General features: G+C 47.0%; 2 protein-coding genes across 2 annotated transcripts in view; both read left to right on the top strand.

Moving 5' to 3' along the window:
* Nucleotides 1–24,746, top strand: part of LOC126518611 (cGMP-dependent protein kinase, isozyme 1-like) — a 648,418-nt gene that overhangs the window by 478,973 nt on the left and 144,699 nt on the right. Inside the window, exon 11 of the mRNA XM_050168386.3 lies at nt 798–906. Within this exon, the coding sequence (XP_050024343.2) occupies nt 798–906 (109 nt within the window). The remainder of the gene's footprint in view (nt 1–797; nt 907–24,746) is intronic.
* Nucleotides 3,515–12,613, top strand: LOC129381756 (uncharacterized). The gene is made up of 8 exons (XM_072285879.1): nt 3,515–3,814; nt 4,970–5,047; nt 5,865–5,977; nt 6,811–6,890; nt 9,722–9,870; nt 10,104–10,248; nt 10,378–10,530; nt 11,585–12,613. The coding sequence occupies exons 3-8, from the start codon at nt 5,887–5,889 to the stop codon at nt 11,729–11,731; spliced, it is 765 nt and encodes a 254-aa protein (XP_072141980.1). The 5' UTR covers nt 3,515–3,814; nt 4,970–5,047; nt 5,865–5,886; the 3' UTR covers nt 11,732–12,613.

The following is a 24,746-nucleotide window of genomic DNA, read 5'->3' as shown; positions in this document are numbered from 1 at the left end:
AAAAATTAGGCAAGATTTAACAGAACTAACATGCATATTCAGAGAAAAATACGTGAGGCAGTGCTTGCTGCGCCGTCACTGCCACCAGTGAAGCCTCGGTGATGGTCCTGCTTGTTAGGTTATCTGCTCAGCGAAGCCGACGACATCTATTGGGCTTGCACGAAGCTATCGTCCATGTATTTTGTCTAGCTTATCCTAAAACCTCAAATGCTGTATCATAAAATCTGGGAAAAGATACAAAGTAAGCAAAATTCATAAGATTCTGTCATTTAGGGAAGTCGAAAGAACAATACTACAAAAAGACAGCCAGATCACAGCGCACCAGAAGGTTAACTCGTTGTAAGTCCTTTTTTTTTGCTTCTTTTGTTTGTTTTGTTTTTCTTTTTTGGTAAGACACGTTTGTCTTTATTTTGGCACGAGCGGCTCCTTTGATTACACTTTGTCTTGTGCTACCAATTTGCACTGACGTCTGACCTTGATGAAAACCTCGTCCAGGTGTTGATTAATTAATTTCTTTAGTCTTGTTCTTTTCTATGTGGGTTGCGATATCACACCAATTCTGCGTTGTATGGTGAGTATACGCGTCATTTAAATATAAATTTAGTTGGTACACCGAAACTATTGAAAGTAGCGTCTGCTTGCTTTGCTGGCGCAGAGTACTTCGTTTGTTTTCTAGCTGTAAACTACGACGTAACAGATGCCGCTTACTGCCCTTTTAAACATCACATCGCTGAAGTGCCATGTCCGCGTAGTTTGCACACACTATGCCGAGCTCACGCGCCCTTTCCATTGCTCAGGATCACAAGCAAAGCTCTGGAAGTGGACTCCGAGGTGAAGCCTATTCAGCTGGACGATCTCGAAGTGCTGGCCACACTTGGCGTTGGAGGCTTTGGCCGCGTTGAACTGGTGAGCGTGTCTTGCCCGCCCGTTTGGCACACATATATAGCGGTTGCGGTGGATTGTATGCATTCACGTGGGTTCAGCCGGGCAATCAAGGCGTAGATAGCTGTTTTTTTAGCATTATTCATTTGAGACTTTGCTGCTGCCGCAGATTTCTGTTTCAGCTGTAAAGAAATATCGAACCTGATCTGTGTTGCACTTGACTTTCGATCAAGCACCCGTCGTGGTTGCTCAGTGGCTATGGTGTTAGGCTGCTGAGCACGAGGTCGCGGGATCGAATCCCGGCTACGGCGGCCGCATTTCAATGGGGGCGAAATGCGAAAACAGCCGTGTACTTATATTTAGGTGCACGTTAAAGAACCCCAGGTGGTAGAAATTTCCGGAGTCCTCCACTACGGCGTACCTCCTAATCAGAAAGTGGTTTTGGCACGTAAAACCCCATAACTTAACTTTCGATCACAATTCCCAGTTTTATATTGGCCAGCTCTGTTCTGGATGCGTTCCAGCGTAGTTATTAAATATTCTTGGCGTGGTGACCATACAGCGGATGCAAATTCATTCTAATGGCGGGCGTACGAACGTCAGGTATGCTAATTTACGCACGTCAGCAGATGAATTTTGCAAGTAGCGCCTGAGAAAGCCAAGCGTTTTAGATGCAGTTGCACAAATTGTAGTGATATGCGAAGACCAAGAAAGGTTACTAGTGAGGTTTACACCAAGGTATTTGTAAGTAGTGGTACGTGACAGATTCGTGTTATTTATGGTGTATGTGAATATAGAGCTAGTGCGCTTGCGGGAGAACGATATAATATTACATTTGTAAGGGTTAAGAGACATTTTCGATATGTTACACCAGTCGGTAATAATGTGAAGGTCATGCTGCAAAGCGGCATGATCGGTAATGGAATTAATCGGTCAGTAAACAACGCAATCGTCGGCAAACAGTCGTATGCAAGAGGAAATGTTTGAAGGTCGGGCGTTATTATATATACCGAAAAGGTTTGAAGGAAACAGAGACGATCCGGCTCGTTCAGGCTTTTGTGCTAAGTCCTCTCACATATAGCCTCCCTTTCCAGGACCCCACGAAAACATAACTAAAGGCCTTGGATGCGTTGATTAGAACGTCGTACAAAGCGGCTCTCGGCCTACCACAGGGAACCTCTACTGAACGCCTGCCGGCCCTCGGGATTCACAATAACTACGAGGAGCTACGGGCAGCGACGCTCATATCTCAACGGTAGCGGCTTAGCTTAACCTCCTCTGGCAGAAAATTGCTTTGCCGCGTGGGTTACCCTACACTCTTAGTCATGTCCTGGTTAAGCTCCCGGATATAAGTGGTATTCATTGGCGTGCCGCATGTTTAAAGGCATATATGCGGCCTCGCAAGAAGGGTTATGCGTGAAAAATTCATGTACGGCACAAAGAGCAGTGAAGATACGCATATGAAAGGTGATAAGAATGCGGCACGTTATTATGCGGCCAGTAGATCCTGTCCCAAATATAGACGGCCGAGGACCATGCGGTGCATTTCTTGGCGCGGCTCCACTGGATTGGAGCGAACATTTCAGTCCTTTGAATCAGAAGCCGTGATTAGCAGCAGCTACATCTTACAAGAATAAGAATGTATTATCTACAGCTTTTGTTATATCACGGTTCAATTGTGGCAGAAGGTAACAAACGTTAACGGTATTAGTTGCCCTTAAAAAAGTAGGATACTAAAATATATCATTGGAAGATATTTTGGCTGCTCTTATTTGGAATGGGGTACTTAAACTTATTCTTTGCCCTCGCTTAAACCGTTACAGCATTTGCTTGAGGGAAGGATGTTGTATATGACTGACTTGGAAAATCTTGACTGCTGCTGGGCGGTTAGCCAGGACTGAAGAAAATTACGTACACTTTTTGTCGCGTTCTTATGCAATCTTCGGCTGGTCGTTTCAGAGCACTCTTGAGCGCTCTCGCGAGCGGCGTTGTCTTCGACTGGTTGAAAGAGGGTGCGCGCCCTGCGTTCGGCTGGTTCTTCTCGATTGCTCTCCTCTATCTTGGAGCGCTCTGAGGCGCTCCGAGCTCTGTCGTCGGAGCAGTCATCGAGATTGAAACGTCATCGCAGCGCCGCGTCGCTGCTGTTGGCGACGGCCCACCGTAACCTTGGCAACCTAGGCCACTGCATGCTGGCGTCTCGACGAACTTTCGTCCCGCCGGCACGTCCGCCGATTTTTCGGGCAGCGCCGGGAGCTTTGGACAGGCGAAACATCGGACGTTGGCAGTAGTCACGTGGTTTCGCATCAGCAAGTTCCACCTCCGAGAGCGAGTCGTACGTTCGGCTTGCACGCTTGTCCCCTGCCTTTGAGCTCGGGAAACGACCGTTCTACCCGACTCTGCTTCGGGGCATACAGGCGACCAGTCGAAGATACCATTAGTACATAGGCGCCGATAATGCGCCTTCGTCAGCCATATTAGGAATGGTGACCGAGCGTTTTCACGCGTCTCCAATTGCTGTGTCAGCGCAGCGTTGCCGGTGGCTGCCGCCGTAGATCCGAAGTGAAAGGGTGTGCCTGCTGCTCAAAAAGCGATAGCGTTTAGTTTGACGTGCCACACGTTGAAGGGCAAACTATCGAACGCGACTGAGTGCACGCGGCTCGAATTGGCTGCAACGCTGTTGCTAAGGTTTCGGTCTCACATTCAACGTACTGTAGGTGCCTCTTCTGTTAAAGGGGGGCCGCGCTTTTATAGAGGAATATGTTTTCGTCTTGCGACGTAAAAGGCGTCTTGCGGGGACGCTGCAACTTTGAAGACAGCTGTGAGTGCGACGGTTATTTCCGGTCTACTGATGGTTCTCACCAGCCGGCAGCGCCGTACCAAGCATCCTGGTGTGCATACTGCGGGCATAGCCCGGTTCACCATGCTCGTATGGGTAAGTGCCTTTATTGAATTTGTCTGCCTTTTGTTATATACAGCTTCTAGGTTTATGTGACCCGAGCTAGGCAGGCGCTTTGAGTTAAAAACGAAATAGCGGTACGTGTGGTTTCGAATAATAGATATGCATAATCTAAATGTGTTCTTAAGCGTTATAACGTTAGTTTTCTGCTCTGTCAGGGAGGCTACGAATTCTGAAAAGAAAAAAAGCCGTTCATTTAGTCGCTAACGCGTAACCGCCCTAACGTATTTCAAAGCCCATGGTATACCACTGCTGTCACATGACGAGGGCCGTTAGCTTTATCAACGACGCAGTCCATTGCTAGCGACTGAGGCCAATGACAACATTGAATATGTGGTTGGTACGCAGCAGACCCAAATGAGGTGACTTACATGTTGGTTACATGGAAGACTGGATAAGAATAGCGATGTAGGTCATGGCGTGGTTTTAGCAGGGCGACGTACGAAAGTGCAAAAAGTATCAAGGTTCAGCAAAAGGACAAACACGAACGCTGCTACCTTTTCTTTCTCGGCTTTAGTGCGTCGCACTGCTAAAATCATGCCATGTGAGAGTGGGAACGCAAAATAAATCCGAGGACAACTAAGCACTTCTTATGAGTTGTGAATGCGAAAGCAATAATGTTCAATTGAACGCCGCTGAGTCTTCCTTCTGGTTTCGCGCTGCGAGTAGTGTTTTCGAGATTTGCTGCGGGCTATTTTAGTGACTTTTGCGATTAAATTCGAGTAGTTTATTTTTGCGGGTACGTGCAGGCAGCACATACCATAGCGGTGTGTGCTGCCGGACCCAGCAAGCAACAGCAGCTTACGGTGCCAACGCCGCATGCCACCAACGACCTGCGACGACGAGTGACCGATGAAGCAGCGTGGGCCACCAAGGATGTTTCGCCCGCTTTGCTCCACCGAGGTGCGCTCGTCACGTAGCATCGCTGTCAATTGGAATTTGCGTGCGGTTTTGCTGCTACAGAATCTAGGTGTTTTCGCTCATTGGGACATTTGATGCTTTCGCACAAGAAAAAAACCTTTTCTTAGACTTATTCATACCTCCTGTTCTGTCCTATTTCGTTCTCTCGTTTTCCCACTTCTGGATTACTTATCAGTGTTGATGCGACTATTGCAACGTATTCTTGTGCAGTCCCAGGCCAGCAGCCCTTGCCAACATGCAGCACGCAAACAGAAGAATCATTGCAAGAGTTCCGGGCCGCAAATATTGGTAATCATTTGATGTACTTGCACATATTTACTCGAATTTAGCGTGACAACGATTGTGCGGTACTCAACCATGGTGCACCGCGAATATGGACACGATAGTTTCGAATATGCGAGTAAAAAGCTGCGCGCATCCTGGCAAAGTATGACAAGAGCTTTCAGCCGCTTTTATTGTTTCTTTTGCTTCCGCGACGAGAGTACGCCCTGCAGAAAACGGGAGCAATAGCAAGTAACAACGTGCAATTTCTACTTCAACGGAATCTCGTTGCTGCGGTCAGCAAACAGCTTTATCAGGCGTAAGATAATCGGAAGCCCGCGCTATGCTGTTAAACGCTCGCTTCGGACGCAGGTGATAGTACATCACGGGCCGCCATTGGGTGTGTCGCGCTGTTCTTGAGATCGACATTCACGCGCAGTTTTAGCGTATGCCGCCCCACAGTTTCCCGCACAGTATAATCATAACTATTGGAGAGCGAACCCTGTTCCCACCACCATAATTCGGAGAGTTCTTGTGGTCCCGCGAAATCTGAATTTTTCTGTTATTCGTCTTTAACGCAGGGGATGGCTTCAAGCAACAAAAATTTTCAAGAACAAAAAAAAACGCTTGTTGTAATTGAGTAAATGCGACACCTCTGCCCATATATTTCCCGTGAAGTTAGTCTTAGCCCAGAGAAAGTTATGACACGTGGCCATAGTGAAACTGCTTTCAATGCCGCATTCAAATCAAAAGGCATTAGAATTAGTTTTACATGCTACTGTACTTCACGGAGCTTAACATCTCAGAAAGTAATAAATCAGTCTGATTTCTTCTTTCTCTGCAGATGGGGAGGAGGATCATCCGGTATGCGGTATTTCAAACTGCGGACGTCGTCTCCAATCGCAAGTCAGGCAGCCCGTCTCACGGATGGGCTTGAAGCAGCTCGCCGATCTAAAGGTAGGTGTTGCAAATCTAGCAGCTTCTTTTAAGATTTCTAGAGTTAGCCACCCCTTGAACTCAAACTACGCAAGCCAGTCATACTTACGTAATTATCCGGTGCAACAACCATTTTGTGCTGATAATTGTTTGTAGACACTGCCAAACGGCAGATTGGAGCTCAATTCATTTTATAAGCGTAACATTTGGTGCGTTTTACTTGAAATTTGTATAGCTACATCGATGGACTAATTCGGTATTCAAATGCTAGCTCATTTTATCACAGACGCTCAATTACCCATGAAAATTGTATCAAATTACAGTCGAATAATTGACTTCCTTTTTCAAAGTTTTTTTCTTTTTACTCGCATCGCCAACAGCAAGAACAGCACAAAATTTTCTGTACAGATCTAGGCGTATTGGCAGAAGTACAATGAAGCCTTAAGCCACCTTGGACATACCTCCTTGATAATATGATGCCCTGTCCGTTTGTCTTTTCTCATGTTGTGTCTATTTTTATGGTACCTTTTAATACGTAGAATGAACAGCTACCTACTAGCCCATCAAGACGTTCTCTCGATACAGGTGCTCTGGCAGACCGAATCGATCTCACTACATGTATTCAGACGTATCTTAAATGAAAGAAATGGCTTCAAACGGCGCAGCAAATATACTTGATCTAAAACATCCTCAATATCATGTTTTATCTAAACATGATATTCTATCTAAAAAGCATGTTTATTTATGTTCAGAACGGAAATAGTGCCGAAGGTAGTACAGTACCTAGCAGTGACGATACCGATTTGACCAGACCGCAGCTCCTAAAGATCTGTTTGGTTTTTGCAACAACGCAGACCCACAGCCGAGTAACACGCCTTCTGCCAGCGAGCGAGTTGTCGACCAAGCTGAAACTTCGGACGTCGGCGCAGATAGAGTGAGAAATATTTCAGCCGGTTTAGAAGGGCAGCATGTCTGCTCGAAGTGTGGATTTTTTTGTACCACGTTCAGCTTGTTTGCACAACATACGAGAACTGTACATAATGGCACTGTGACTTCATTTGTCTGCAGCATGTGTGGAAGTAATTATTTCTTTCTGAAACATTATCAGGAGCACCACAGAAGATGTAAGATTAAACATTCGGAAAGTAATAAGCCACGGAAAGCAGTTCATTCAGATGGTGAAATAATTGATCGTGATCCAGTATGTGATCCAGTATGATGTTGGGCCTGTGCCGGCGACTAGAAGGTCGACATAGGTGTCCGAAAACATGCATTGACGACGTCGTTCAAGAAGTAAGCAATATGTTTGCCGTAGCTGAATTTCCCATAGACACAGCTAATATTAAAACAGACAGGCTTCGGAAGCGTTGCTACGAGAACGCTGGCATATACGTGCCTTAAACTGAAGTGTAGCTCGAAGGAACAAAAAAAGCATACATTGTAAAACTTGAGAATCTTCTAGCCAATCTTTTGAAGCACCCGGAGATTGTCACCCACGTGAGAAACCTTCGTCAAAGCAAGCATAATTCTTTACTCCAAGACTTTTGTGATGGTAGTAGATTTCGTTCCCACCCAATTTTTCAGAAGCAAAATAATATTATCCTGCTTAGCCTCTACTACGACGACATTGAATTAGCGAATCCTATTGGTATGAAGAGAGGAAGCCGAGGAAAACTTAGTATGTTCTACTTATCGCTTCTATATCTCCCACCTCATGAACGCTCCAAGCTAAGCAACATATTTTTGCTAGGAGTTGGCTACACTTCCCATTTCAAACAACACACAGCACGTCTGGAATTTTTTGATAATTTCACGACAGTGCTAAAGGCTCTAAGCACTGAAGGGATGAACGTTCGCACAAACCGGGGCACGGAAAAGTTTTTTGGTGCTCTCATGACCTTGACAGGCGACGCTCTGGCTGTCCATTCATTAGCTGGTTTTAAGGAATCGTTTGGCCATGCAGTGTTTCGTTCCTGCCGCACATGTCTGGTGCAAACGGCCGACTATGCACGGCCGAGTCGGCATGGAGAATGCATTCTCAGGACCGAACGCGAGACAATTGCACAGATGGAGCAGCTAAAAGAAAGTACATGCGCTGCAGCTCGAAGTAAGCTGTCCAAGGAGTTTGGAATAAATGGAGAGTCCATGTTGACCTCTATTCCTTTTTTTCTTTTGACAAAAGACATTTTGTATGATCCAATGCATGTTTTACTAGAGGGGATTGTACCGAAAGAAATAGCACTTTTTTTGAAAACTGCGGTGAAAGAGAAAGCCTGGTTTTCTCGCAAAGAATTGAATGACGCCCTAAGTACGTTCAGTTTTCATCGAGCGGTAAGCACCAGTGACCAGCCGAGGATGTTTGAGCGGGATCTAACTGTTACTTCTGCGAGTGCATCGCTGGTGCTAATCCTGCACCTTCCCTTGATTCTGGCATCTTTTTTGCCCAAAAATTCAATGCGTGTGCGCAGCCTTGTCCGGTTAGCGCAGATTACTCAAATAATACTGTCTCCGGTTTTGACAGCAGAGGCTGTTGGCGCCTTACAGGAACTGATTGCTGACCAACAGGAAATGTTCTTAAAATGCTATGAAGGGGAAGCAATGTTACCCAAGCTACACATGCTTCTGCACATTGCCGAACAAATTAAAACCCCCCGCCCGGGCCGCCATCACTGGACTATGCGATTGGAAGCGAAGAATGCTCTCCCTAAGTCAAACAAAATTTGTTATTTCAAGAACTTGCCGTTATCTGCCAGTGGTTTCCTTCAGACAAATACATCACATGCTCTTTGGAACGACGATCATACTCCAAGGACAGGGTATGCTACTAATAAATTAAGCTTAGTCCGTGATGCTCCCTATGTCCTCGATGAAAAACTTTGTGAAGATGGACTGCCTCGTTGTGATGCCGACAAGGTTGCCCTCTGCGTTGAATGTTTGAGCGCATGGAACGTAACGCTGAGAGTGAGTGACGAAGTTCTCAGTGGTACAGCCAATCGGAACCCATGCTTTTGTAGAATATTCAACATAGTTTCCTTTGAAGCTCATATATTTTTATTATTCAAGGTACAGAGCAACATGGCGTTGTGAAAGAAGTTAACGCATTTTTGGGGAAGGGGACTTGTCACGAAACTGTAACTACTCCTGCCAGCTCGGTGCTTCCGTGGCCTGTGTTCGTGTACGAAACGGATAAGGAATATTTAATTCCCCAAAGTATCTACACTGCTTCCCACATAGATTCACTAGAATAACAGAAGTTCGCCGTGCACAGTTGGATAAATATCTCCAGTCACTGTAGAAGAATACCGCTATGCAAAACAATACAACCATGTATAAAAATTGATAGATTTTGCTGTCAGCTTTGGTATGTCGAGTTCCGTACTCTTTGTTATTTCATTGGAGCGCATGATATTTTTTGTGGTTATTGCGTGATATACATGTGCGGTTATACGATGTTATACAGCTGCAGATGCTTGGAGAAAGGAACCAATTGTGTAAAATTTCAGCTGCTTCTACTTAACATAGCAATTTCGTGATTGTTTAAAGGAGGAAAATAATGTTTCGATGTGTTGTTTTTGCATGCTCAAAAAACTACGAGATGTCTAGCCTCGCGTCCGAGGCTTGAACACATGTCTCTTGACGACATGAGTCGCAGCGGTGCTATATTTCTTGTGCAAAGGAAATTGTTGTTAATGAAGATGAGACATGTTATCGAATAAACGCTTTTTTCAACCAAGTGAAACAGACTGTGATTCTGATTCCTTGCAGAAAACTCTGGCAAGCCTTCACTGGTCAGTAGACAAGCTGCCCGAGTTTTCTGCTTTCGTTCAGCCACTGCTCAATGGAATGGAAATTGCGGAAGAACAACACCGCAAACAGTCGAAACAACTTCGCCATGAGCTGATTCATTTTCTCGAGTAAGTAATACACTAAGGCATGGCTGTTTGTTTCTCAAGTATTACTTGAAAAGGAAGTCTATGAAAGCGGCAAGTACTGGCTTGCGTTTCTATATGTAATGGTATTATCTATACTTTTACGGTTAAAACTAAACGTGTCGTCGCTGCAGTTACATGTAACCTGTTTCGAGCTTGGCAAAATTCTTCCACGGAATTAATAAAGCCGAAAGTATTACCTTCTCACTTTGTTTCAGTGAAAACAATGCAATTCAGGACAAAAATACTGCCCTACGTCGATGGAAGTACTTTGCGTTAGGAGAGACACTCGCAAATATGTATCCCAACATGCTTTGGGAAAAATCGCGCAAGGACGTAAGAGGACGTACAAAAGGACCAAAGGTGCGTTTAACATTGCTTCAGCTTGAATAGCATTGAAGAGATTTATCTGAGCATTGGCCAAATGTAAATCTTGGCGAACAATATGTTTACTGTAATGTACTTATCAATGCGAAACTGTTCAAATCCTAGGCTGTATTTCTGTCGCGGCTTGCGGAGGCAAGACGGCACAGGGCACAACGACGAGAAGCAAGTGAAGCTTCCAAGAAGGCTCCACTCCAGGCCGCAGCTCTGTCCTTAGAGCCCCAGTTAATCGACTCCGAATCTGCGTCGATAGAACTGGAAGTATGTATACTCAACAGGCTATTCTAAATTTGTGTGGGAGAGACGCTTTAAATGCAAGTTCTTCTAAATCTTAAAGAAAAGTAATCGCTATTTTGATGAGTGTAATACAGATTGTGAGTAAACGCCGGAGACAGCCAGCATTTCCAACCCAATAAGAACGCAAGACTCAATCATTGAAACGGATGGTTTATTGTGATATATATGCAGCTGAACACTGCATAATGCTCAATGCATACTGTAATGGCTCTTTGCGATCAGCGAACTAAGGACAGAAACCAATAATACGAATTTAAATCTGGACCTGGATTTCGGTTGAGAATTCTGAAATAGCCGTGCCGTTCGAAATAGAAGAGTCGGTAACTAGTTATTTTTTTTTCTAGGCAGTTGGGAAGGCTTCAGGTCCAACAGGACCTTTTAACAAAGAAAGAATGGTGGTGCTGTTGCACAGCACTATCAAGATGCGCAAGGCCAACCTACCCGCTCGGCTGCCAAGCTTTTTTTTGAACGAAGAAATTGTTAGTATCGCACCTTTCAAGGGGAAATTAAGCATGTAATGATGAACTGAAATAGCGCTTCCTCTTTTCAGCTTGGCATCGAAGCAGAGATAAGGTTTAACCAGAAGATAGTCGAAATCGTGAACCGACTGAAGAAAGTTAAAGAGCTCGTTACAAAACTGTACAGTCGTGATATGGACTTCGCCAGCATTGATGAGGAGCTGAGAGGGAGACGCGAAACACTCGCTGATTGCTTCAGTAAGTACGCTGATGTTCTAAACTCTAGTTACATTTTGTTCCATTAGTTTATTTTCGATCTCTCGTGCAGTTGGTGGCTGCACGCTGAAATGCTATATTTTGGTGATGCAAAATCATGTATTTGTGTGACACTCCACTCGTGATGTAAGCCACTTAGAAAGTATACGAAAAGTGTTTCCACATGGACTCTAGAAGTTGTCAGAACTTCAACGTACATTACTCTTATAACGTACAATCGTCTCTATTATTACTCATAGAACAAAGATAAAATTTCACCTTCTGAAATTTTTTCGTAATTTTAGGGTCGCACTTCAGACGAGAACGGACCCGGACCAAGGATTCTGTGGACTGAGTCTTCAAGCCGAAAATTATTTCGACTGAAATTAGTGTTCCCCTTAATAAATATTGCGTGTGAATGCAAGAAAGCGTTGCAAAATGCTTCTTGTTAAACAGCGAGAGGTTTTTGGTTTATAACGCCCCGTGTCTGGTCAGAATATGAGGAACGCCATAACTGAGGGCTCCGGATAAATTTCATGGAATTGAGGTTTTTTTTAACGTGCAATGACATCATACAATACACGGGCCTCTGGCATTTTGCTTCTATTGAAATGTCGCCGCAGCCGGGAGCGAACGCGCGTCTTCGAGATTACCAGTTGAGCATTATAATTACTGAACTGCCGTGGCGGGTTCAGTGTGCGCTTTGTTCAAAAAGTGCGCTGAAATAAAACATGCTCATGTTATAGGTTGTAAAATACTGTGCACTGGCATATTAAGAGCACTTACCGAACCTGTAGTACACTATTTCAACGTAACCCACAAAATATTTTAGGACCCTTTTACTCAGTGCTAATCGCTATGGTGGCATATAGTGCCATAGGGAGGACCACCTGTAACCTTAAACGGTAGAAACCTAATTGAGTATGGAGTCATGTCAATGTCCTTTTTAAGCGTCCGTTGGAGAATGTCCCAAAAGAAAAAAGCGTCCCTACAGTCTATGAAACAGTGATCTATGGTTTCGGCACGTGGACAGAGCCGACAGTTTGTTGACCACGGCACAAAGCAACCCCTCGAATTCAACCAAGTTTTAACAGGGAGTGTTTCCGAATGTAATTTAAAGAAAAATGTTTTTACTCCAGGAGGCACACACATTTTTCGGACGCGTTTAAGTACATCCTGATCGCCATGCCGAAAGCCCGCGAACTACAAAATCCTTCTTTCGCGAAAGTGCTGCGTATGTAAGAAGTGTGTACGCTGTGCAGGAACCTCCGCCAGACTGGATGCACTTGTTGGATGCATGTGTGTGTTTGCCTGAGTTTTCAGTGTGTAGTTGTGTCCGCTTTGTTATACACCTTCAGTTTTCTTTTCCATGTAATAAAGAAGAAAAAAAATGGTGGCATATAGTGCAGTGGTACAGATGTCTGTCTGACACGCAGTGTACCCGGGTTCGATTCCTGGCTGGTGAGTATGTGGTCTGTTCTGTTTCTAAATTGATATGTGCTTGTAGGTGTATATTGTCACGTGGTGGTGACGTTCAAGAACACAGCAGCAATACTGTAAAGAACAAACAACTTTTATTGGGCGAACCTGTGCCTACAAAAACAGGCTACACTTATAGCACAACGATAGCGGCGAACACTGTCGGCGATCGTCGAAAATCTGATCAGCGAGGCAAGCCCGTCGGCTTTTATACAGCAGTCGTCGAATGTTCCAGACTAATCGTTCGGACGCGCGTGCCTTTCACAATGTTCTACACCATTCGCGTCACGCGATGAAATCAGATAACACAACGTTCGGCGACAACAGACAGCCGGGTAGAAGCATCGATAACTTTCCAGAAACTTCGGATACATGCAGGCGCGTCCCGCGCTGTGCGATTACATTTGTTAGGTGGCGAAACGTAGTCGCCCGATAAAGATAAGTACACGTGTCAATACCCCCCTCTTAAAAAAAGCATCGACCCGATGCTGCATACAAATGAAAAAAGAAAAACACCCGTAGCAAAGAAAACGAAAATAAGGAAGTTCGTCAGCGTCCGTAAAAGGGTTTCAGACGCACCACGTGGACCACTTCAGATCGTGTGCGGCGCCGCTGTGAATGCGAAATTCCGTCTGGCACGACCTCATAGTCCAGTGCGCCAATACGTCGGATGATCTTGTACGGTCCGAAATAGCGACGCAAAAGCTTCTCGCTCAGTCCTCGTCGGCGTATAGGGGTCCAAACCCAAACACGGTCACCGGGCTGGTACTCGACGAAGCGTCGTCGGAGGTTGTAGTGTCGGCTGTCGGTCCTCTGCTGGCTCTTGATCCGTTGGCGGGCGAGCTGTCGGGCTTCTTCGGCGCGCTGCAGATAGCTAGCGACGTCAACATTCTCTTCGTCAGTGACGTGGGGCAGCATGGCGTCGAGCGTCGTTGTCGGGTTCCTGCCGTAAACCAGCTTAAAAGGCGTGATCTGTGTTGTTTCTTGCACTGCCGTGTTGTAAGCGAAGGTTACATACGGCAGGACCGCGTCCCACGTCTTGTGCTCGACGTCGACGTACATTGCTAGCATGTCGGCGAGGGTCTTGTTTAGGCGCTCCGTGAGACCATTCGTCTGCGGATGGTAGGCAGTTGTCCTCCTGTGGCTTGTCTGGCTATACTGCAGAATGGCCTGGGTGAGCTCTGCTGTAAAAGCCGTTCCTCTGTCGGTGATGAGGACTTCTGGGGCACCATGTCGCAGCAGGATGTTCTCGACGAAAAATTTCGCCACTTCGGCTGCGCTGCCTTTTGGTAGAGCTTTAGTTTCAGCAAAGCGGGTGAGATAGTCCGTCGCCACGACGATCCACTTATTCCCGGATGTTGATATCGGAAACGGCCCCAACAAATCCATCCCAATCTGCTGGAATGGTCGGCGAGGAGGTTCGATCGGCTGTAGTAATCCTGCTGGCCTTGTCGGTGGTGTCTTGCGTCGTTGACAGTCTCGGCATGTCTTGACGTAACGGGCGACGTCGGCGGTCAGACGCGGCCAGTAATACCTTTCCTGTATTCTCGACAGCGTCCGGGAGAATCCGAGGTGCCCAGCGGCTGGATCGTCGTGTAGGGCGTGCAGTATTTCTGGACGCAGCGCTGACGGTACAACAAGAAGGTAGCTGGCGCGGACTGGTGAGAAGTTCTTCTTCACGAGCAGCTTGTTTTGTAGCGTGAACGACGACAACCCGCGCTTAAATGCCCTAGGGACAACGTCGGTGTTTCCTTCCAAATACTCGACGAGGCCTTTTAGCTCCGGGTCTGCTCGCTGCTGTTTAGTGAAGTCTTCCGCGCTTATTATCCCAAGGAAGGCGTCGTCGTCCTCGTCGTCTTGCGGCGGGGGATCGATGGGGGCGCGTGATAAGCAGTCGGCGTCGGAGTGTTTCCTTCCGGACTTGTATATTACCGTGACGTCATATTCTTGTAGTCTGAGGCTCCACCGCGCCAGCCGTCCTGAAGGGTCCTTTAAGTTAGCTAGCCAACACAATGCATGATGGTCACTGACGACTTTGAATGGCCTGCCATAGAGGTTAGGGCGGAATTTAGCTATAGCCCAAATGATGGCGAGGCATTCCTTTTCAGTCGTAGAATAGTTGCTTTCCGCTTTTGACAGCGACCGGCTAGCATACGATATCACCCTTTCAAGTCCTTCTTTCCTCTGGACTAGGACGGCACCGAGGCCTAGGCTACTGGCCTCAGTGTGGATTTCGGTATCGGCGTCCTCGTCGAAGTGTGCAAGTACCGGCGGCGACTGCATGCGTCGTTTGAGTTCTTGAAATGCCTTGGCCTGCGGCGTTTCCCACTTGAACGCGACATCACATTTGGTTAGATGTGTTAGCGGCTCCGCGATGCGTGAGAAGTCCTTGATAAAGCGCCTATAGTAGGCACACATGCCAAGGAATCTTCGCACTGCCTTCTTGTCGGTTGGCTGCGGGAACTTTGCGGTGGCAGCTGTCTTCTGTGGGTCGGGGCGTGCTCCTGATTTGCTGATCACGTGGCCTAGGAACAAAAGCTCATCGTAAGCGAAGCGGCACTTTTCCGGCTTCAGAGTGAGCCCTGATGACTTGATGGCTTCTAACACTGTCGCAAGCCGCCTAAAGTGATCGTCGAAATTTCCGGCGAAGACAACGACGTCATCCAGGTAAACAAGGCACGTCTGCCACTTCAGTCCGGCTAACACCGTGTCCATGACGCGCTGAAACGTTGCACGCGCCGAGCACAGTCCGAATGGCATGACCTTGAACTCGTAGAGGCCGTCTGGCGTGATGAAGGCAGTCTTTTCGCGATCTCTCTCGTCGACTTCTATTTGCCAGTAGCCAGACTTGAGGTCCATCGACGAGAAGTATTTAGCGTTGCAGAGCCGATCCAATGCGTCGTCTATCCGTGGAAGGGGGTACACATCCTTCTTCGTGATCTTGTTCAATCGACGATAGTCGACGCAGAAGCGTAGGGTTCCGTCCTTTTTCTTTACCAGGACTACAGGAGAGGCCCACGGGCTTTTCGACGGCTGGATGATGTCGTCGCGCAGCATTTCGTCGACTTGTTGCCTAATAGCTTCACGTTCTCGCGTCGAAACTCGGTAAGGGCTCTGGCGGAGTGGTCGAGCGCTCTCTTCTGTTATTATGCGATGCTTTGCAACTGGTGTTTGTCGAATCCTCGATGAAGTAGAAAAGCAGTCTTTGTATCGTCGGAGAAGACTTCTTATCTGTTGCTGCTTACTCACAAGAAGACTTGGATTCACGTCGAAGTCTGGTTCGGGGACAATGCTCATCGGTGTAGATGCGGCTGAATCCGAGAGGACAAAGGCATTGCTGGTTTCCACAATTTCCTCGATGTATGCGATTGTCGTGCCCTTGTTGATGTGCTTGAACTCTTGGCTGAAGTTGGTTAGTATAACTTCCACTTGCCCTCCGTGGAGTCGAGCGATCCCTCTTGCGACGCAAATTTCACGGTCGAGCAGTAGATGTTGGTCGCCCTCGATGACGCCTTCTACGTCAGCGGGTGTTTCAGTGCCGACGGAAATAATAATGCTGGCGCGCGGCGGGATGCTCACTTGATCTTCGAGCACACTCAAGGTGTGGTGACTACGACAGCTCTCCGCCGGTATCGCTTGATCTTGTGACAGCGTTATCGATTTCGACTTCAGGTCGATGACTGCGCCATGTTGATTCAGGAAGTCCATGCCGAGAATGACGTCTCGTGAACACTGTTGGAGGACAACGAAGGTGGCAGGGTAAGTCCGGCCATGAACGGTAATTCTTGCCGTGCAGATCCCAGTCGGCGTAATCAGGTGTCCTCCAGCGGTGCGTATTTGAGGGCCTTCCCATGCAGTCTTAACTTTCCTCAACTGGGCGGCGATGGGTCCACTCATGACGGAGTAATCGGCTCCTGTGTCTACTAAGGCGGTGACTGCGTGGCCGTCGAGAAGCACGTCGAGGTCGGTGGTTCTTTGTCTTGCGTTACAGTTAGTTCTCGGCGTCGGATCACGGCTGCGTCGTGTTGAACTGAAGCTGGAACGTCGCGTCGTCAAGTAGTCTTTCGTCGGTGTAGTCTTGGCTTCCTGACTTCGTCGGGACGGCGGCGTGTCGTCATTAGGTCGTCGAGATGGTTTCTTCATCGTCTTCGTCGGCGGCGGAGGATCTTCGTCAGTTCGACGAACAGCAACCGCACCTCCATCGGTTGCTGCTTTTAGTTTTCCGGATACGGGCTCGCTGACCGGCCCCGGGCTGGGCCAGTGTATGGTCGGCGCTGCGGCGACAGGTAGCGGCCTGGTGACGGCGAACGGGACGGTCGTCGAGGGCTCCACTGAGTAGCGGCGAGGTAGTCGGCGATGTCACGAGGGCGTTCACCTTCCCTCGGGCGCTGTGCGTTGACGGCGAAGCCTCGCAGTCCCATCTCCCGGTATGGGCATCGGCGATACACATGGCCGGCTTCTCCGCAGTGATAGCAGAGCGGGCGGTGGTCGGGGGCTCGCCAAATGTCCGTCTTCCTCGCGTAGGTACGCTGGGCGACGGGTGGGCGTGCTGGCGGCGGCGGCGGCGGACGACGGAATTGCGTCGTTGCAGGGCCCTGGCGTGGTCGCGGAGGGGAACCTTGACGGCTTGCGACGGCGGCGTATGTCATCGCTTCTGGCTGGGGCTGCGGTAATTGTGGTTGCAGCTCGGGAACTCCAAGCGATCGGTGCACCTCTTCTTTGACGATGTCGGCGATCGAAGCCACTTGGGGCTGCGACGAAGGCAGGACCTTGCGCAGTTCTTCGCGCACAATGGCCCTGATGGTCTCCTGAAGGTCGCCGGAATCCAGTCCTTGGATGGCGTACTGCGGCGTGAGCCCCTGGCGGTTATATTGCCGGGTGCGCATCTCCAGAGTTTTCTCGATCGTCGATGCCTCTGCCGAAAACTCAGCTACGGTCTTCGGCGGGTTACGAATAAGTCCTGCGAAGAGTTCTTGCTTGACGCTCCGGGACTACGTTGGTGTTCTCTTTGCGGTCCGGGCTTGGATCACGGCTTGTCGGGGGCGTCCGGTACATGAACGAAAAGCACCTCCACCAGATGTCACGTGGTGGTGACGTTCAAGAACACAGCAGCAATACTGTAAAGAACAAACCTAACTTTTATTGGGCGAACCTGTGCTCACAAAAACAGGCTACACTTATAGCACAACGATAGCGGCGAACACTGTCGGCGATCGTCGAAAATCTGATCAGCGAGGCAAGCCCGTCGGCTTTTATACAGCAGTCGTCGAATGTTCCAGACTAATCGTTCGGACCCGCGTGCCTTTCACAATGTTCTACACCATTCGCGTCACGCGATGAAATCAGATAACACAACGTTCGGCGACAACAGACAGCCGGGTAGAAGCATCGATAACTTTCCAGAAACTTCGGATACATGCAGGCGCGTCCCGCGCTGTGCGATTACATTTGTTAGGTGGCGAAACGTAGTCGCCCGATAAAGATAAGTACACGTGTCAATATCAATATGCATTCGCTGTTTAGGAAGAGGCGCGCAGCCAGCTGTAAAGGCTTTTTTTTTTTTTAGCTACAGTATAGGCTACATGATTTACGGCCACATAATAGCGAACCATTCCTGTTGTGAGCCGCTTAGAAGACAGGCCAGCGATGCTTTGAGACACACAAGAATGAGCCGCTTGTTTTGTGTGTCTCACGAACAGATGGCCGCTTACGTCATAGGCCAATTGCATTGTGAGCCACTTGCACGGTGGGCTGCTTATTTCAGTCACGTATAGCGTGATCGGTATATTTGGCCCTTTGCATGGCGGGCCGCCGACTTCGTGAGCCGCCTAATCTGCGTGTTTATAAGCGGCTAAATTTTGATCTCAATTTCCGGTATATTTTTGTACCATGTAAACTATCTGACGTTTGCTCAGTGGGCTGGTTAGAACGGCCGGTTAAAAGGGCCGGGTACAAGCGGCAATATATTGATCCCGAGTTCCGGTATATAAGCTGTGTTTTATGCAGGACTTGACTAAGGCTGTACTCGTCCACAGTATGCGGGAGAAGAACTCGAATCTCTGCCCAGAGTCCTTCGTGAAAGGATCATAGTAGCCCCAATCCCTAAGAACATGAGTCCGAAATACCACTGGGGACGTAGAAGTGCTCGAGCTCGAAAGTTAATGCAGCAATTCGGTGGAAACCCGGATACAGTCTACAGAGATGTCGCTCGATGTGGTGCTTACAAATACGCCCTCGCAGTGGTAGGAGCGGCCGCAAATCAAGGGCTTGTGACTTGCGCCACGGCTAGAGTTGCATCTGCGAATACCGCAGAAGCTTCAGCCATCACGCTAGCTATTAAAACTAAGGACGCTCTGGGACAATCGTCGATAACTCTTACATATTCCCAAGTCGCATGTAGACTATTCCTCACCGGGAGGCTACCACACAGCACCACTCACCTATTAGGATCCAACCTAACGCAGAAACACATGATCATCTGGTGCCCGGGTCACGCAGGACTCGAGGGCAATGAGAGAGCGGATGGCGCAGCTCGTGTTTTTGTCAACCGAGCGGCCGACCACTCTGACGAAAACCCCTTTTTACCACGAGACATCCTTGAGCACATGCGGCGCGAGCGAAGAAAGTACAGTCCACCACACCCTGACCTATCCAGGCAGGACTCTTATGACTGGCGCCGAATACAGACACACACATTTCCAAACCTTTATTTGAAAAATGCCATTCACCCAACGCTGTACAGCGTTCACTGTCCTTGATGCGGAGGCCGGCCAACACTCGCCCACATTACGTGGGACTGCCAGAACAGGCCACCCAAAATTAATACACCAAAAATAGCCGGCAAACTTTCCAGAAGGGAGCAGTGGGAGACTTGGCTCGCCAGCGAGGATCGGGAGATGCAACTAGCGCTCCTCGACCAAGCACGGCGGACCGCTCAAGCCAGTGGGGCCCTGGACTAGCGGCTCCACCCACTCGCTTTCTCCATTTTTTTTCCTTTAAATAAGCGTTTTGATTTATATATATATATATATATATATATATATATATATATATATATATATATATATATATATATATATATATATTAGGAAAAGCAGAGGCCCCAACACACTCCACTGTGGTACACCAGACGTGACCTCGTGATAGGAGAAGGACAATTGTTAACAACGGTAAATTGGCGACGAAGCGATAAAAAGTTTCTAAGCCAAGAAAGGGTTAGTGAGTAGATACCTAGATGAGATATTTTAGAAATAAGCCGGCAATGGGAAACGCGATCGAATGCTTTGTGAAGTCCAGGAAAATGGCGTCTATTTGTTGACTGTTGTTCATGCTGCTGTGTAGATCGGTGGTAAACTCCAGTAACTGTGTTTCACAAGATAGACCTTCCCTGAAGCCTTGCTGTTTCTGAAAGAAAAAGTTATTTGTTTTTCTTGGTGCGTGTAAATGTGCGAGGCGAATATGTGCTCCAATAGTTTGCATGACACAGATGTTAGCGATATTGGGCGATAGTTTTCAGGCTTATGTCTATCTCCAGTTTTTAAAATGGGGACAACCTTCGCAATCCTCCAGTCAACGGGCAAGACCCCAGACGACTAGGACTGGTTGAAGACATGATACAGAATGACACTTGAGATAGATACTGTGTTTTTTAATAGCTTAGTGTTAATATTGGCAATACCACAGGCAGATATGGTTTAAAGTTCGTTAATGAGGCTAACAATGCCTTCAGTTGAGATATATCTAGGTGCCATAAATGGGTCATCATAATCCGGAACCACTGGAATATCGGAATGGTCTTCCCTTGTAAAAACACAAGAGAAATATGCATTAAATAGCGATGAACATTCCCCGTCTGAAAGAGGTTAATGTATGTCGTCTAGCAGGGAAATATCGGAAGTGTGACCGGGTGTTAACGTTTGCCAAAATTTTCGCGGATTAGTCTTCAGGAGGGAAGGTAAGTCGTGAGCGAAGTACTTGTCTTTAGAAGTGCGCAACGCTAAAGTGTACTCACTAAGGAAACTTTGGTTCTTGCTCCATGAGGACTCGCTTGCATGGTTTATAGCATTGCGGTGCAGACGTTTTTTTTTTTTTTTTATTACGTAGTGTTCGAAGTTTTTTATTGAACCATGGTTTAGACTTGTCTTTGGCTGCCGAAACGCTCGGAATCTATTTGGCTGCAAGAGCGAGTAAATTTTCTTTGTAAAGTATCCAGTTTTTAACGGAACGTTATGAAAAAGACGGGAAGAATGAGCAACTGAGAAATAACTGAAGTTCAGTGTTGATGGCGACGTAGTTTGCTTTGTTGTAATCCTGAATTTTTTATACTAAAATCCAGTAAATAATATGGGTATTTGTGACCATAAGCTGAAGCAGCTGATGGTCACTAAAACCGTTAGAAATTAGCACACGACACACGGTTTCAAGTGCAGTAGTTAGTACCAAATCTAAAAGGTTATTGTCACGGGTGGGTTGATTGATTACCTGAGAAAGATTTAGGTCCAAGGTTAATTCAATGAAATCGGTTGAGTGCTTGCACGATGATGAGAAGTATGGCCAATCGATTTGGGGAAAATTGAAATCGCCAAGCAGATAAACATAACTAGTTGAAAATTTTGCATGGCAGTAACTATGCTTTCGCGTAGTTTATCATCAAATGGAAGGGACAATTCAGGGGGGCGGTAACAGACACGAACTAATATGTTTCCACAAATGGTTTCACAGGCAGCCCAGACAATCTCAAGCGATGATGAGGTGTCAACTTCATAAGAAGAAATCCTTTTATGTATTGCAAGCAAGACACCACCGCCCTTTTTATCATTGTGGTCACGCCGATAAATGCTGTATATATCACTTTCTGTAAAAATTTCACCATCTGAAACATCGTGGTGCAGCCATGTTTCTGTTAGGGCTAGAATGTCAGGATTGCTATCTTCTATAAAGGAACAAAATAAATCGCGCTTATTTAGCATGCTACGTATGTTAGTGTACGATATTGTGAGCAAGCGAGATGAGTGAGTATAAGGGGGCAGTTTAGGGACCTGTGCACCCGTAGATTTTTTAGCTATCTGCTACATAATACGACGGTCTCTCTATCAACAGCGTACATGTATTCCTTGTTGTTAATGCGCATTTTGTCAAGTAAAAGTTTGCATGGTTTGTCCTGTGCTCTTGCATATTCTAGCAGTTTTTTTCTTGCTAAGCGAGTGCTTGGCACGAAAACCTCGCGAACAGACAAGCGGGAGCCTTTTAGCTTCCTTGAAGAAGCCAAAATGTTCTGTTTGTGTTTAAATGTGACAAGCTTAGCGATTATTTGCCTGCATTTGTCATTAGCGAATCGATCAATTCTGTGCACTCGTTCAAACTGGTCGCTTGATAAAGTAAGCTGCAACCTTTCAGCGCAGAGTTTGATTTACTCTTTGCTCTGAAGTGGTCCAATCTTCACCGGACTCATCGCTGATGCGAAAAAAAGTAAATTTGATCTACGTAGTCTGTTTTCGGTGTCCTCGCACCTTGAAGTTATAGTTTTTAACTGGCGTGAAAATGACTGGATGCTGTCAGGTGTGTCTGTCCCAGAGGTTTCACGTAGCCTAAGGGTGGACTCGAGAGTGGCGATTCTGTCCTTAAGGCATTTAACCTCAACGTCTGTGGCGGCCTGCTTCTCTCTTATCCTCTTAAGTTCGACCAAATTAGCAGCTTGGCCTGGTTCTATCCTGCGTACAATGTTTAACTCAGAATCTTCAGGTCCAGGATTAAGTTCGACATCCCTCGACAGCATCAATCGCAATGAGACACAGAAATAAGCATGAAGTCGCACAAAGCAGTACAGTGTGCGCTTGAAACTGTCATAAAGCTCAATTGGCCACGACACCGCTATTAGACAGCAATTATTGCACTTAAAGCCGCTGGTATTGTCCTGGTAACTAACCTGTAACAACAGAAGTGGTGAGCGTCCCATTCTCGTAGCGGCGTCGTGCCCAGCAGAGAGCGGTTGTGGCGGGCTGTTATATCCCGCGCCGGATCCAATGTTCGTGCCGGTGCATTGCCCGCGTTGCCAACGATCACGACGATCTCATCACCATTCGAACAAGTGACGAAGCATGAGAACAATCGGCTTTCAAAGGGAGCGTTAATTTTTTAAAACTATTTTAGACTATTTAGACTTCGCCCAATTCAAGTGATTCACTTGTTTATTGCTATTCTTGCAACTAGCGATTTCGCACCCCGGTGACCAAAAGAGACGCTGCGGAATCGTTCAACCATGGCGATTTTTCCAACGCGGTTAACGCTACCGTGAAAACTCTACGAAAAAGGACGCACAAACTGTTCGTATCGTAACATAAAAGGGCGCTCCCGCCTGACAGCATATTCAACTATACGTATTTCGCTTCCTCCATCTTGTACCTATATATATATATATATATGACGTAATAGTTCTGCGGAAACCCGCAAGGTGGAGAGAAGTAATTAATAAACGGAACAGAAACGTCGATGGCAGGCGAAACTTCGCCTGCCATCTGCTAACCGCCTGGTTAGATCAGATGATAGAGCAGCTGCTCCGGAAAGGCTGTGGTCCCGGGTTCGAGTCCCGGACCCAGGACGTTTTTTTTCTGCAACTGCGAAGCTTTTCTTTCGGGGAACCCGTATGGGTTTCGTTTGTAGCACTTACCTACGTTTGGGTGGATGTCTCATTTTCCGTTTCTTATTTATATATATGAGTTTCTTCTGTAATTAGGCCGAGCAGAACGGGAGGTTTGCTTGTTGAAGCGACGCTGAAAAGTGACGATCTCGATGCGGTTGCTCTCGGGTCATGCAATTACTGATCATGTTGGTATGTAGTGATGTTACCTCGTAAATTTCGGAATCCTTGCGAAACTTTGAATTTGTTTTTTGTAAAAGTTAGTGGACGCAGCACAGAGATTGATACGGCACGATATACGAGGCTGTGTTGCGACTTTCTGAGTTTTCCATTGTAATTTCTCACTGCTTAGCCTTTCCACTCAAGTCCTCCGTGACTCCTCTGTTCGTGGGGTGCAACGCTGCCTTATCGATTTCTCGTTTATTGCAATTTTGACCTTACTTTCAACAAGTGATGTCACGGGAAGAGCGATTCCCGGTTGGACCCTTCTAGGTTGGCCTGCAGCTCACAGCCACCTCGCCTAACAATTACGCCTTAGTAAGTGCTTTTCGTGTGCGGGTTTAGACTAGCCATGGTGCGGTTGTTTGGCACAACAGACCCGGTAGCTCAGTGGCCATGGTGTTCTACTGCTGAGCACGAGGTAGCGAGAGCGAATTCCGGCGGCGCGGAACGCAATAACGCTCGTGTACCGTGTGCGTCGGGTGGGCGGTCAAGAACCCCAGGTGGTCAAAGTCAATCCGCAGTCCCCTACTATGCTGCGTACCCCATAATGAAAATGTAGTTATGGCACGTAAGGTCTGAGAATTTCAATTTTTAAACAGTGGAAGCCATATTATTTTTCCCCGCGAGATGTGGTTGGCTTGGACCTCGCTGAATACGTTTCAGGCTAGTTTTCTCGTTTTTTACCTTACTGGGAAGAGGACAAACAGGTATGGAGAACATGTCCACATCGAAAAGCTTGCTCTCCGCTTCCTCACTTTTATTGGCCGTTCTGAAGTGTGTCTGTGTGTGTTCGTAATTTAAAATTTAAATGAAGAAAAAGCCCACGGACGCTACGGAAATAATGTTGCGACAGATTATTTATGTGTCCAGGCGGATATCATTTACAACAAGAACCAAAGAATAAACTTCACTGACTACACCAATTACATTATTTAATTTCTTAGTTACAAATTTTATGGCACAAGTTTACATTGAAAAGTTAAAGGAAAGCATCATAAAAGTCAAGTTCCCCGTTTCAACATTTCGATTCAGCCACGTGAACCTGAAACCTACCTGATTACGCACGCAGAACTGCCGAGAGCGGCTTGGAGTGCAACCCTCCTGTGACGTAGCAGGTTGTCGTAATATGA

The sequence above is a fragment of the Dermacentor andersoni genome, chromosome 1 (genome assembly GCF_023375885.2).
Source record: "Dermacentor andersoni chromosome 1, qqDerAnde1_hic_scaffold, whole genome shotgun sequence".
In the NCBI taxonomy this organism is placed as follows: domain Eukaryota; kingdom Metazoa; phylum Arthropoda; class Arachnida; order Ixodida; family Ixodidae; genus Dermacentor; species Dermacentor andersoni.
Note: the sequence above shows the minus strand (reverse complement) of the source record. Positions and strands in the feature narration are given on the sequence as shown.